Here is a 12,337-nt window from a genome sequence, read left to right as displayed (position 1 = left end):
TATTAAACTTTATGTATAATTATAAACTCCTATATTATAAACATTAGTGATTGTAAAAGTATAATTAAAATATAAGAAATTTATTATAATTAACAATTTCTTAAAAGAATATATAAATTAAAATGAATTATCTTAAAAGAATATAAAATTAAAAAGAATATATTTTTAGTGAATGATAGAATTTTATTAATTTTTTATCAACAAATATAATTAAATATATAAATTATACTAGTAGTAAGTTATTGTAAATAAAAAATTTAATATTTATGTATAAAAATAAATAAGTTCATAGTATTATTTTCAAAAAGTAATGCGCCAAAATAATATTATACACAAAGATATATGAATAAACATAAATTAAAATATATATTTAGTAAATACTCCTAGTATATAATCAAATAGTAGTAAACTTTTAATATAATTAATCACATATTCTTAATATACATATATACGTATTAAACATGAATTATTAGTTTATATAGATAAAATATTTCGTGTTTAACATATGAAAATAACTTATGTTCATATTACTATCAAGAAGTCCTTGTGGTGTAATGGTAGAATTGTTGGTAAATTCACCGGGAGGTCTTGAGTTCGACCCCTATCAAAACCAAACTTTTAGAATAAAATTTTGAAAAGTATTTGAACCGGTTTCTGGTTCCCGGCCAGACTGGTCCGGCCGGCTAGTTTCATGGCGGTTGAACATGTCGTTGGTTTTATAGTGCTAACTGGACCGGACCACTTACCGGTTCGCGGTTGAACCGGTCGAACCGGCCGGTCCGGTCCGGTCCGGTTTTTAAAACATTTCTATATAAACAATTCTATAGTGCATATCGCCTGTGGTTTTCCCCGTTGCTTCATGCACGTTGTCGTTGTGTGCACCATTTGTAACTATCTATAACATGTATAGATTCAATGGATCCTTGTCATGTTTGAGACTTAAAAACTTTTCTTCGGTCAATCTTAACACATAGACTCAAATGATCTTTCTTTAACATTTCCTAGTTCTTTCTTACAAGAGCTTGTACACTGTATATATGTGTGTTTAAGTGTAGGATGAATTCACACATCACTAGCTAGCTAAATTGTATGAAAAAAAAAAGATTGAATTGAAAAAAAAATGGCAGAGAAGAAACTGTATGATGCTGCAACAATTGGAGATGTAGCAACACTCCAACAACTGCTCCAAGGAAATCAACATCTTCTTGATGTAGTCTCATTCCCATGTCTCAAAAATGTGTTGCACATTGCCATAAAGCATGGAAAAGAGAGCATTGTGGAAGAGGTGCTGAAGATCAACCCGGAGCTCGCTCTCGAGCTCGACTCCAAGAACTCGTCGTCTCTCCACCTTGCAGCTGCCAGAGGGAACGCGGGGATTGCGAAGAGATTGCTAGTGATAGCCCCGGAGATGTGCTGGTGGCGAGACGGCCAAGATATGAACCCGCTTCATGTTGCGGCCGTGAAGGGGAATGAGGCGGTGTTGGAGGAGATGCTAAGGCAGGATTCCCTTGCGGCCGCGGCGAGGCTGCATCGCGGACAGACTGTGCTGCACTTGTGCGCGAAACATCGTCAGCTTGGGACGTTGAAGGTTTTGGTGAAGGAGTTGGGCCACTTAGTGGGTGCAAGGGATGATGATGGGGAGACATTGCTGCATTTTGCTGTGATGGATTATCAACTTGAGGTACTTTATTTATTTTTTGAATTGTGAGAACTATATATAATATACCACGAAGTAACACATCAACTTTGGTCAAATTTTGGCACTTTCTGCTAAAAAATACATGAAATTTAACATGATTTTTTGAGTTGCGGGACGGACCAGATATTTACTGATGAAATTATGCCGTATCAAAATATTTCAGATTTTAGAATACTTGAAGAGAAGTTGCAAACTAGAGAAGCTGACAACGAATTCGAGCGGCAAAACAGCACTGGATATCTTGAACGAGAGCGTTCGAGACGAAACAACATACCCAAAAATGAAAAGAATCCTCGAAAATATTTCTAATCACTCAATATTCCAAAACTTGCCTAGGTACACCGAGATGACGATGGTGGCGGCCGTCCTGATAGCGACCATGGCGTTCCAAGCGGCCGTCAGCCCCCCTGGCGGCGTGTGGCAAGAGGACGGATTCGATAAGGAGACCAGCCGAGATTACAAAGCCGGGTTTGCCGTCATGGCTACTAAACATGTCACGCCCGCATTTTCTAAGGATAGAAAACACGGTTTATCGCGACTAGGGGAAGATTAAAGAAGAGGGGAAGAAAGGGGAAAATAACAGAACTCGACCATAGCTCGAAACAAATGGGAATATTTCGAAAAAAATCAGAGTATCATTTCAACAATCAACAACTCCCAATGAAAATATCTCAACTATACACGAACTCAAAAGAAACAATATTTAGCGGAAGCATTTCGAGAGTAGAATAATGCTATGTATGAAGACACAACATATTCTGAACATTTGATAGACATTCTTCACTTTTATGCTCAACAGCCACCGCGCTCGTCACCGCTCAACCTGCACATAGGGAAAACACATGCAGGGCTGAGTACTTGATGCACTCAGTGAACAAATGCCAAAACAATTTTTTATAACAGTTGTGTATATCATGCCACTATTGAGTAACCTCGGGGTTTTAACTTGAAAAGGCCCGAGACACTAAAAATATTTCAAACACAAACTTTCAACTCATCCTCAAATCATTTTTCCTCATCATTTCAAACCAACCATTTCTCCTTGATTATTTAAGAAACTGCCATATCTGTTCTTTAGGGTGCCGTGTAAGGGGCCACTTTCCACGAGCACGAAAACCGGCCAACCCGTTCGATGACTCACAGTCCTCATCGTGTACACTAGCCCGAGCAGGGAGACACCCTTGCTAGGACCCGAATTCGATTAAACTCATAGTAGGGACTCACTCCCCACTACATAATCATCAACATCAACATCAATCTCATCAACATCAATCTCATCAACATCAACCTCGTCAACATCAACAACATACTGTGAAACGAGATTTGTGGCCGCAAACTCGATCACTAGACCGGCCGACCCAAAAGACGGCTCACGATCCCCATTGGTGTACACTAGCCTGAGTAGGGACTCACTCCCTAGTCAGACCCGAATTCGATTTCAATAGGTCTAGTAGGGACAATTCCCTTGCTAAACAAACAGATATGCATTTCTCAAAACAAAAACATGGCATGATATTCCCTTTGCAAACTTTATTTTCCTAAAAACGTATTTGAAACATAAATCATTTTTCTGCATAGGTCGAGCATCATCTTACATCATATCAACAAGTCAAGCAATTCACAACCACTCAAAAAGCTATACAGCGCAACACATGACAATCACTTTCACTTTAAGCACATAAATCACATAATCATGTAATAATCGCAATCAAAGACATTTCGTCACATATAATGATGCTCGAATCAATATATTAAAACTAAAGCTCTTGAAAGTATTTAGTTCGAAAGCCCACCTCGTGTGCTTAATCCGAAAACACTTTCTTTCCCTTGCGATCACGATTCACTTGCGATGTTTCACCTTTAAAAATTTACATAGCACATATATCAACATATTTTCCAATCACATAAATCACATCATAACATACATCTTTGCATATCCTAACACTTCATCACATATATAATTTCATTTGAAAACTGGCAGCACTGCGCAACGATTTTATAAAAATCATTTAAAAATCATCCGACTTCCGTTGGGGCTAAAACTTTACCACAATACAGAAGACTCATCAAAGGACTTCCAGTTAAAATTTCATGTCCAAATACCCCTTTTAGGTCAGTCAAAACAACCACGTAACCTACTGGTCGAGAAAACATTTTCGGCAGAGTTGCGCGGTTAACTTCAAAAATTCACCAAAAAATCATTCTTAATCCAAAAGGGTTGAAATTTACACACAACATAGAAGACATCATGAAGTTTACTCAGGAAAAAGAATTGGTCAAAACGGAGTTCATTTGGTCGGTCAAAAACGTGTCGGAACTTACTGTTCGGAATTCGTCGAGCAGACGAGCGGTGCCATCGCTGTTCGGCCCGTTGCTGCACGTTGTTGCTGTTGTTGGCTGCTGCACAGAGCCGGGAGACGCTGCTGTATGAACGTTGCTGCTCCGCCGTCGCTCCCTTTCCTCTTTCGACCACCATCACTCATCTCTCTATCAATTCGTTTTGTTCCATCACTGTAAACTCTGCAACTCACGGTCCAGATCGGTCGTCGTCGGCTACTGCCCGTTGGTCAGCCTGTTCGCCGCCGACGTCGCCGCTGCTGACTCCGATTCGTCACCCGTGTCCACCACAGACGCTCGGCGCTGCTGCGTCGTCGCTGCTGTGCAGTCGAAGGTCTTGCAGTGTCGCCGTCATCACCGAGCAGCCGCTGCTGGGGTCGCTCTTTGTCACCGCCTTCCAGCCGTGAGTCCATCGCTGTCACGATCAGCCCTTGCTGCACATTGTTGCTGCTGCTCAGAGCCGGGAGACGCTGCTGTCGCGCGTCCAGATTCTCCATATCGCGTCGGTGCTCACGCCGGCGCCTCTGCTTGTCGGTTAGCTGCTGCTAGACGTCGACAGTTGCTGTGCAGAAGGTTTGCCATCGATCCGTCGGGTTCGTTCAGCGTCATCGCTGCCGGGAGATGCCGTTGTAGCCGCTGCTCCGTCGCCGCTGGGAGACGCTGTCGCTCGCCTATCCTCCGTCGCACGCCGCGTGGGGTCACCGCTGTCCGTAAGCAAAATTCGCTGTTGCTCTCGACTCCGAGACCTCGCTGTGCCATTGCTGTCGGCGTACCCCTCTCAAAAGGATTGAAATCCTCCTCTCATCAACCGCTGCCTCACTCTTTTCTCCCCTCACCTCTCGGTTTTCTTCTCTCCAAATTGGATGTGTGAAACGTGAAATATGTGGAGTTGGAAACTGATGTGGGAGGAATATATATTGTTTAGAATTAGTGGGGAAATCTCTAAAAGCAAAGTCATGAATGGCCGTTGTGATGTTTGTGGTGGTGGAGGTAGTGGAATAGAGTATATAATTTCTTGTTGAGATAATGGAATAGATAGTGGGATTTAAAAGTGTAGTGGAATAAAAGAAAAATCTTTGGGCTTCTCCAAAATTGGCTCAAACAGAAAGAAATAAAATGTGTTTTGGGCTCAACACAATTGGGTTTTAAATTGGGTTAAAAAAATAAATGTTTGGCCCAAAAGGTAAAATTCTTCTCCCGAAAAAAATATAACAAGGTCGTAAAATTTCCAAGTGCACAAACGACGGTCCTTTCAAGAACACAATAAAAAGAGTAGAAAAAGTCGGGGTGTTACAATCTACCCATCTTACCAAAAATTTCGTCCCGAAATTTACTTACGTCCTTCGAGTAAAGAATTTTTCCATCGTCTTGTCTTCCAAGCAGCTTCCTCATGTCGTTTAACATTGTCGTTGAACGTCACATTGCTGCCACTGTTAAAAATTACGCGAGATTAGACTATATTAAAAATCGTGCACTTCGCATCATCCCTCCTTGTCTTGCACCCTCTTTTGCGTTTGAACTTCACTTCGTCTTTGCTATCTTCGACTTCTTGAAATCTTCCTCGTATTCTTTTTTTTTGTTCTTGTCGTTCAGGGAAACGTAGGAAATAGTAAAATAGTTCACACATCAAGCTTGCTCCAATGTTTCGCGCCATTCCAAGAATAGAAAAAATTTCATTGTCCATTGGCCTCCATCCTCTATCTCGATCCTCTCGTCTCGTCGTGCCTCGATCAATTTAGGGGTTCATTCCAAACTTTCGGATTCTCGTTCGTTTCATTGCTCAGGAAAGCAATGGTTAAGTTTTCAACTATTATTTGCGCGGTCAACTAGGCCTACGCCTTAGGCACTCTAAGGTCGCAACACATTTCATTATCTCATACATCAACAACTATCACATTTAACGAAATTTCTACCTCAAGATAACAATTATGGCACACAACATTTTCACATCCTTAAGCACAACACTTTCACACTTTAAAACTCAAACTCGAAATCAAACTCGTAATTTCTCTTCAAAACTTGCTCTTTTCTCAAACATCAGAAAATACTATTCTCAACTCGAAATCAATCTCTCAAAGAAAGATTCTACTTCCTCCTTCTTATAAAAATTTTCTCCTCTTTCTTTCTCAAATTTTTTTCTCGTCGTCCTTTCTCCGAAACTTTCTCATAAAAAAAATTTTCACATAAAAATATATTACCTCTTTCTTGGTTGAGCGTGGCGAAGCGGGATGTTGAGCCTTCCAAATTTAACCTTCTTTAAGTCTAGAGAAACAAGTCTAGACTAAGACTGAAAAAGACTCTCGGGTCAAGAGCGGAAAGAAAGATGGCTCTGATACCACTCTGTCACGCCCGCATTTTCTAAGGATAGAAAACACGGTTTATCGCGACTAGGGGAAGATTAAAGAAGCGGGGAAGAAAGGGGAAAATAACAGAACTCGACCATAGCTCGAAACAAATGGGAATATTTCGAAAAAAATCAGAGTATCATTTCAACAATCAACAACTCCCAATGAAAATATCTCAACTATACACGAACTCAAAAGAAACAATATTTAGCGGAAGCATTTCGAGAGTAGAATAATGCTATGTATGAAGACACAACATATTCTGAACATTTGATAGACATTCTTCACTTTTATGCTCAACAGCCACCGCGCTCGTCACCGCTCAACCTGCACATAGGGAAAACACATGCAGGGCTGAGTACTTGATGCACTCAGTGAACAAATGCCAAAACAATTTTTTATAACAGTTGTGTATATCATGCCACTATTGAGTAACCTCGGGGTTTTAACTTGAAAAGGCCCGAGACACTAAAAATATTTCAAACACAAACTTTCAACTCATCCTCAAATCATTTTTCCTCATCATTTCAAACCAACCATTTCTCCTTGATTATTTAAGAAACTGCCATATCTGTTCTTTAGGGTGCCGTGTAAGGGGCCACTTTCCACGAGCACGAAAACCGGCCAACCCGTTCGATGACTCACAGTCCTCATCGTGTACACTAGCCCGAGCAGGGAGACACCCTTGCTAGGACCCGAATTCGATTAAACTCATAGTAGGGACTCACTCCCCACTACATAATCATCAACATCAACATCAATCTCATCAACATCAATCTCATCAACATCAACCTCGTCAACATCAACAACATACTGTGAAACGAGATTTGTGGCCGCAAACTCGATCACTAGACCGGCCGACCCAAAAGACGGCTCACGATCCCCATTGGTGTACACTAGCCTGAGTAGGGACTCACTCCCTAGTCAGACCCGAATTCGATTTCAATAGGTCTAGTAGGGACAATTCCCTTGCTAAACAAACAGATATGCATTTCTCAAAACAAAAACATGGCATGATATTCCCTTTGCAAACTTTATTTTCCTAAAAACGTATTTGAAACATAAATCATTTTTCTGCATAGGTCGAGCATCATCTTACATCATATCAACAAGTCAAGCAATTCACAACCACTCAAAAAGCTATACAGCGCAACACATGACAATCACTTTCACTTTAAGCACATAAATCACATAATCATGTAATAATCGCAATCAAAGACATTTCGTCACATATAATGATGCTCGAATCAATATATTAAAACTAAAGCTCTTGAAAGTATTTAGTTCGAAAGCCCACCTCGTGTGCTTAATCCGAAAACACTTTCTTTCCCTTGCGATCACGATTCACTTGCGATGTTTCACCTTTAAAAATTTACATAGCACATATATCAACATATTTTCCAATCACATAAATCACATCATAACATACATCTTTGCATATCCTAACACTTCATCACATATATAATTTCATTTGAAAACTGGCAGCACTGCGCAACGATTTTATAAAAATCATTTAAAAATCATCCGACTTCCGTTGGGGCTAAAACTTTACCACAATACAGAAGACTCATCAAAGGACTTCCAGTTAAAATTTCATGTCCAAATACCCCTTTTAGGTCAGTCAAAACAACCACGTAACCTACTGGTCGAGAAAACATTTTCGGCAGAGTTGCGCGGTTAACTTCAAAAATTCACCAAAAATTCATTCTTAATCCAAAAGGGTTGAAATTTACACACAACATAGAAGACATCATGAAGTTTACTCAGGAAAAAGAATTGGTCAAAACGGAGTTCATTTGGTCGGTCAAAAACGTGTCGGAACTTACTGTTCGGAATTCGTCGAGCAGACGAGCGGTGCCATCGCTGTTCGGCCCGTTGCTGCACGTTGTTGCTGTTGTTGGCTGCTGCACAGAGCCGGGAGACGCTGCTGTATGAACGTTGCTGCTCCGCCGTCGCTCCCTTTCCTCTTTCGACCACCATCACTCATCTCTCTATCAATTCGTTTTGTTCCATCACTGTAAACTCTGCAACTCACGGTCCAGATCGGTCGTCGTCGGCTACTGCCCGTTGGTCAGCCTGTTCGCCGCCGACGTCGCCGCTGCTGACTCCGATTCGTCACCCGTGTCCACCACAGACGCTCGGCGCTGCTGCGTCGTCGCTGCTGTGCAGTCGAAGGTCTTGCAGTGTCGCCGTCATCACCGAGCAGCCGCTGCTGGGGTCGCTCTTTGTCACCGCCTTCCAGCCGTGAGTCCATCGCTGTCACGATCAGCCCTTGCTGCACATTGTTGCTGCTGCTCAGAGCCGGGAGACGCTGCTGTCGCGCGTCCAGATTCTCCATATCGCGTCGGTGCTCACGCCGGCGCCTCTGCTTGTCGGTTAGCTGCTGCTAGACGTCGACAGTTGCTGTGCAGAAGGTTTGCCATCGATCCGTCGGGTTCGTTCAGCGTCATCGCTGCCGGGAGATGCCGTTGTAGCCGCTGCTCCGTCGCCGCTGGGAGACGCTGTCGCTCGCCTATCCTCCGTCGCACGCCGCGTGGGGTCACCGCTGTCCGTAAGCAAAATTCGCTGTTGCTCTCGACTCCGAGACCTCGCTGTGCCATTGCTGTCGGCGTACCCCTCTCAAAAGGATTGAAATCCTCCTCTCATCAACCGCTGCCTCACTCTTTTCTCCCCTCACCTCTCGGTTTTCTTCTCTCCAAATTGGATGTGTGAAACGTGAAATATGTGGAGTTGGAAACTGATGTGGGAGGAATATATATTGTTTAGAATTAGTGGGGAAATCTCTAAAAGCAAAGTCATGAATGGCCGTTGTGATGTTTGTGGTGGTGGAGGTAGTGGAATAGAGTATATAATTTCTTGTTGAGATAATGGAATAGATAGTGGGATTTAAAAGTGTAGTGGAATAAAAGAAAAATCTTTGGGCTTCTCCAAAATTGGCTCAAACAGAAAGAAATAAAATGTGTTTTGGGCTCAACACAATTGGGTTTTAAATTGGGTTAAAAAAATAAATGTTTGGCCCAAAAGGTAAAATTCTTCTCCCGAAAAAAATATAACAAGGTCGTAAAATTTCCAAGTGCACAAACGACGGTCCTTTCAAGAACACAATAAAAAGAGTAGAAAAAGTCGGGGTGTTACAAAACATCCCAAGACATACGCGAATTTCGTTCATGCCAACCTCTTGTCGTTCATTTCGTCTACCATTTCAATCTTGTTGCTTTCCACGGCCGGGGGGTCGGACCAGTGGATTTTCGTGACGATCGCGACGTATTTGGAGTGGCTGTCGATGGCGGCTATCGCAATTACTTATGGAGCTTCCTTGGTCATGACCAATCCTGACATGGTGGAATTCGGATTTAGCAACGTTGTTTATATAACAACCTCTATATTTGTTCCAGTCATATGTGTTATCTTTCTTTTTGGCTCTAGAAGAAATGGTGGGAAAAGACTTGTCAAGAAGGTCAGGCCCAATTGTGACACTGTCTAAGGGGTGAGTGGTTATGTTACTTTGTTGTTGGATTGTGTTTTATTATTGATTTGCGGGTTTTCTTTTTGGTTCTTTCCCATGACGCATTTGTTTGTTTGTTTTAAATATGAAAAGAAAATGTATTACTCCATTAAGGTAGATTATAAAAGCATGTTTTGCATGTGCGGCTTATTAGTATGTAAACCTTATATAGTATTTCTCAGTTTTAATATTGTATTTTTTGTTTTTTTAGTTTATTTGAATAAAAAGTCCAAGTATCCTGCATTGTGTGGTAAATGTGATTGCGCCATTACTAAAAAGACTTTTTACACATCTTTAGAAGAAATAAATAATTATATACAACATAGATCATAAAAAATACACTACTTATATGAATGGTTGCAGAGCCTAGCCTATAGTTTCACAACCTTTGAGCGACAACTCGTACTAATGTGGTATAGCACTAATAGGATCTTAATTTTCAAAAAAAATGTTGATTAATGTAAATAACAAGAAGTACATGTCATTAATAATTGAGAAATTTCGGAATACGGGGTTAAATTCGCTGACCTTTCGTAATTAGGGATTCAATTCGCTGGCCTTTCGTAATTTAGGATCGATGCATGCGTATTCTCCAGAATAAGGGATTTGTGATATTTTATCTCATTTATGTTCCTTTTTAATATTATTTCCCTCTAACTATTTATCAATTGCCTAAATTATCCATCCAATATTCTTTGTCTATTTTTTGAAATTGAAAATAAAACCGTAGTCTCTCACTCTTTATCTCTTTGTCTATTTCTCTCGAAAACATAACAACCAGCTGTGGACGCTACATAGCTATATAGCCCTCTTACCTCTCCTCCTCCACTCTTATTACTACTGCCAAACTCCACAAATTCAGCCTTCCAAATTTTCTGCTTTCTGCGTTCTCCCTTCTTCTCTTTGGTTTTTTGTAGAGAGGGAATGGCAGAGATCAGTCCACAGCAGAAGGAGGAGGTGGTGGCTACACCAGACGCTCACAATGCGGCCACTCTACAGTCGTGTTCATGCATTTCAAGAAAAAAATCCAAAAAAAATTGGGAGAGATGAAACGGGCAGAATGAGGAAAAGAGGACACTAAATGGCGCTGAAACTTTTATGAAATAGAATTTAGGTCGCTGAAATTTTTATAAAGTAGAATTTAGTAAAAAATTGAAGAGGGTAATTTAGGTAATTGATAAATGGTTAGAGGGAAATAATATTAAAAAAGAATATAAATAAGATAAAATATCATAAATCCCTTATTCTGGAGAATACGCATGCCTCGATCCTAAATTATGAAAGACCAGCGAATTGAATCCCTAATTACGAAAGGTCAGCGAATTTAACCCCTTATTCTGAAATTTCTCTTAATAATTACTCCTTTCATCCCACAGAAATAGCGAAATTTGGGACCCACATTAGTATTAGCGTTTAATGGTGGGCCCTAATAGTGTAAGTTATAAATAAATTAATGTATATGGATAATGAGTTGAGGAGAACTTTCCATAAATGGAATTAATAGGCTATTTTTATTGGTCGAGTGGAAAAAGAAGGTGTCCCTCTTTTTTATGGGGCGGATAGAGTATTACTTACTCTGTGCAATAGGAATCTCTTTTTGCCATTAAAGTTCGTCCGACATTAGAATTTTTATTGCTGTTTTATTGTAAAATGATAAGTAGACTCCATATATCATTATGACATTCCACTAATTTATTTTACTCGAGAAAGACAGATCGCCGGAGTTTGAACATTATACCTTACTTACATTCTCATTTTTTAAGTAATAGAAATGCATTATGAGGTTATTCGGTTTGCAAGATTGTATCTCATAATTAAATATGTATTGTGTTTGGTTCATTAGATTGAATCTCACAACTTAAGTGATATTGCAAAGATATTATTTTTTGAACAATTATAATTAATTTCTATAGCCTATATAAAGGTGTAAACTAAATCTATATTTGTTTCTATTTTTATTTTATATATACTAGAACTAAATATAGTCTACACCGAGGGGAAAAAGAAAGTGGGTTATTTAGAGAATCAACCTTTGGAAAATGGCTTTGCATTGAGTAATACCATTGAACATAATATACGGAATGTATTTAATAATGTCATACTATCAAATATGATTTGAAATTAAAATTTTGAACATAAATAATAATAATAATAATAATAATAATAATAATACTAATAATACTAATAATAATAATAAACAACTATGCAGCCACAATGTGATTGCCCTTACAAGGAAAAATTTAGCATACGTTAACTTTTAAATAAAGGGTTATTTGTTGTAAATACACGAACTTTCGGTATTTTCTCATTTTTCCCTGAACTTTATTTTTTGAATACAAATACATGAACTATAGATTTTTTCTGGTTTTTTCCTTAAACAAAAAATCAAAACCAACATGGAAAATTATAATCTAGGTAGCAGTCAATAACATATTGTTAACTAAATTTAGC

General features: G+C 39.7%; 1 protein-coding gene and 2 long non-coding RNA genes across 3 annotated transcripts; 1 reads left to right on the top strand and 2 right to left on the bottom strand.

Moving 5' to 3' along the window:
- Positions 1 to 1,061: 1,061 nt before the first annotated feature.
- Positions 1,062 to 9,865, top strand: LOC121795197 (ankyrin repeat-containing protein At2g01680-like). Its single transcript, XM_042193663.1, has 3 exons — positions 1,062 to 1,681; positions 1,863 to 2,190; positions 9,522 to 9,865. Exons 1-3 carry the CDS (start codon positions 1,121 to 1,123, stop codon positions 9,863 to 9,865), a joined length of 1,233 nt encoding a protein of 410 aa, XP_042049597.1. The 5' UTR covers positions 1,062 to 1,120.
- Positions 2,464 to 6,403, bottom strand: LOC121794152. The gene is made up of 3 exons (XR_006049242.1): positions 4,022 to 6,403; positions 3,493 to 3,557; positions 2,464 to 2,522 (listed from the first exon to the last, which is right to left on the bottom strand). It is a non-coding gene; the product is annotated as an uncharacterized LOC121794152 (long non-coding RNA).
- LOC121794153 lies at positions 6,650 to 9,497 on the bottom strand. The gene is made up of 3 exons (XR_006049243.1): positions 8,208 to 9,497; positions 7,679 to 7,743; positions 6,650 to 6,708 (listed from the first exon to the last, which is right to left on the bottom strand). It is a non-coding gene; the product is annotated as an uncharacterized LOC121794153 (long non-coding RNA).
- Positions 9,866 to 12,337: the final 2,472 nt, after the last annotated feature.

Source organism: Salvia splendens, chromosome 3 (assembly GCF_004379255.2).
Source record: "Salvia splendens isolate huo1 chromosome 3, SspV2, whole genome shotgun sequence".
NCBI lineage: Eukaryota > Viridiplantae > Streptophyta > Magnoliopsida > Lamiales > Lamiaceae > Salvia > Salvia splendens.
Note: the sequence above shows the minus strand (reverse complement) of the source record. Positions and strands in the feature narration are given on the sequence as shown.

Coding starts and splice junctions, on each gene's coding strand:
- LOC121795197 (XM_042193663.1), top strand. CDS start 1,121: ATGGCAGAGAAGAAACTGTATGATGCTGCAACAATTGGAGATGTAGCA. Junction 1,682..1,862: donor TGATGGATTATCAACTTGAG/GTACTTTATTTA, acceptor AAAATATTTCAG/ATTTTAGAATACTTGAAGAG. Junction 2,191..9,521: donor TGCCGTCATGGCTACTAAAC/ATGTCACGCCCG, acceptor GTGTTACAAAAC/ATCCCAAGACATACGCGAAT.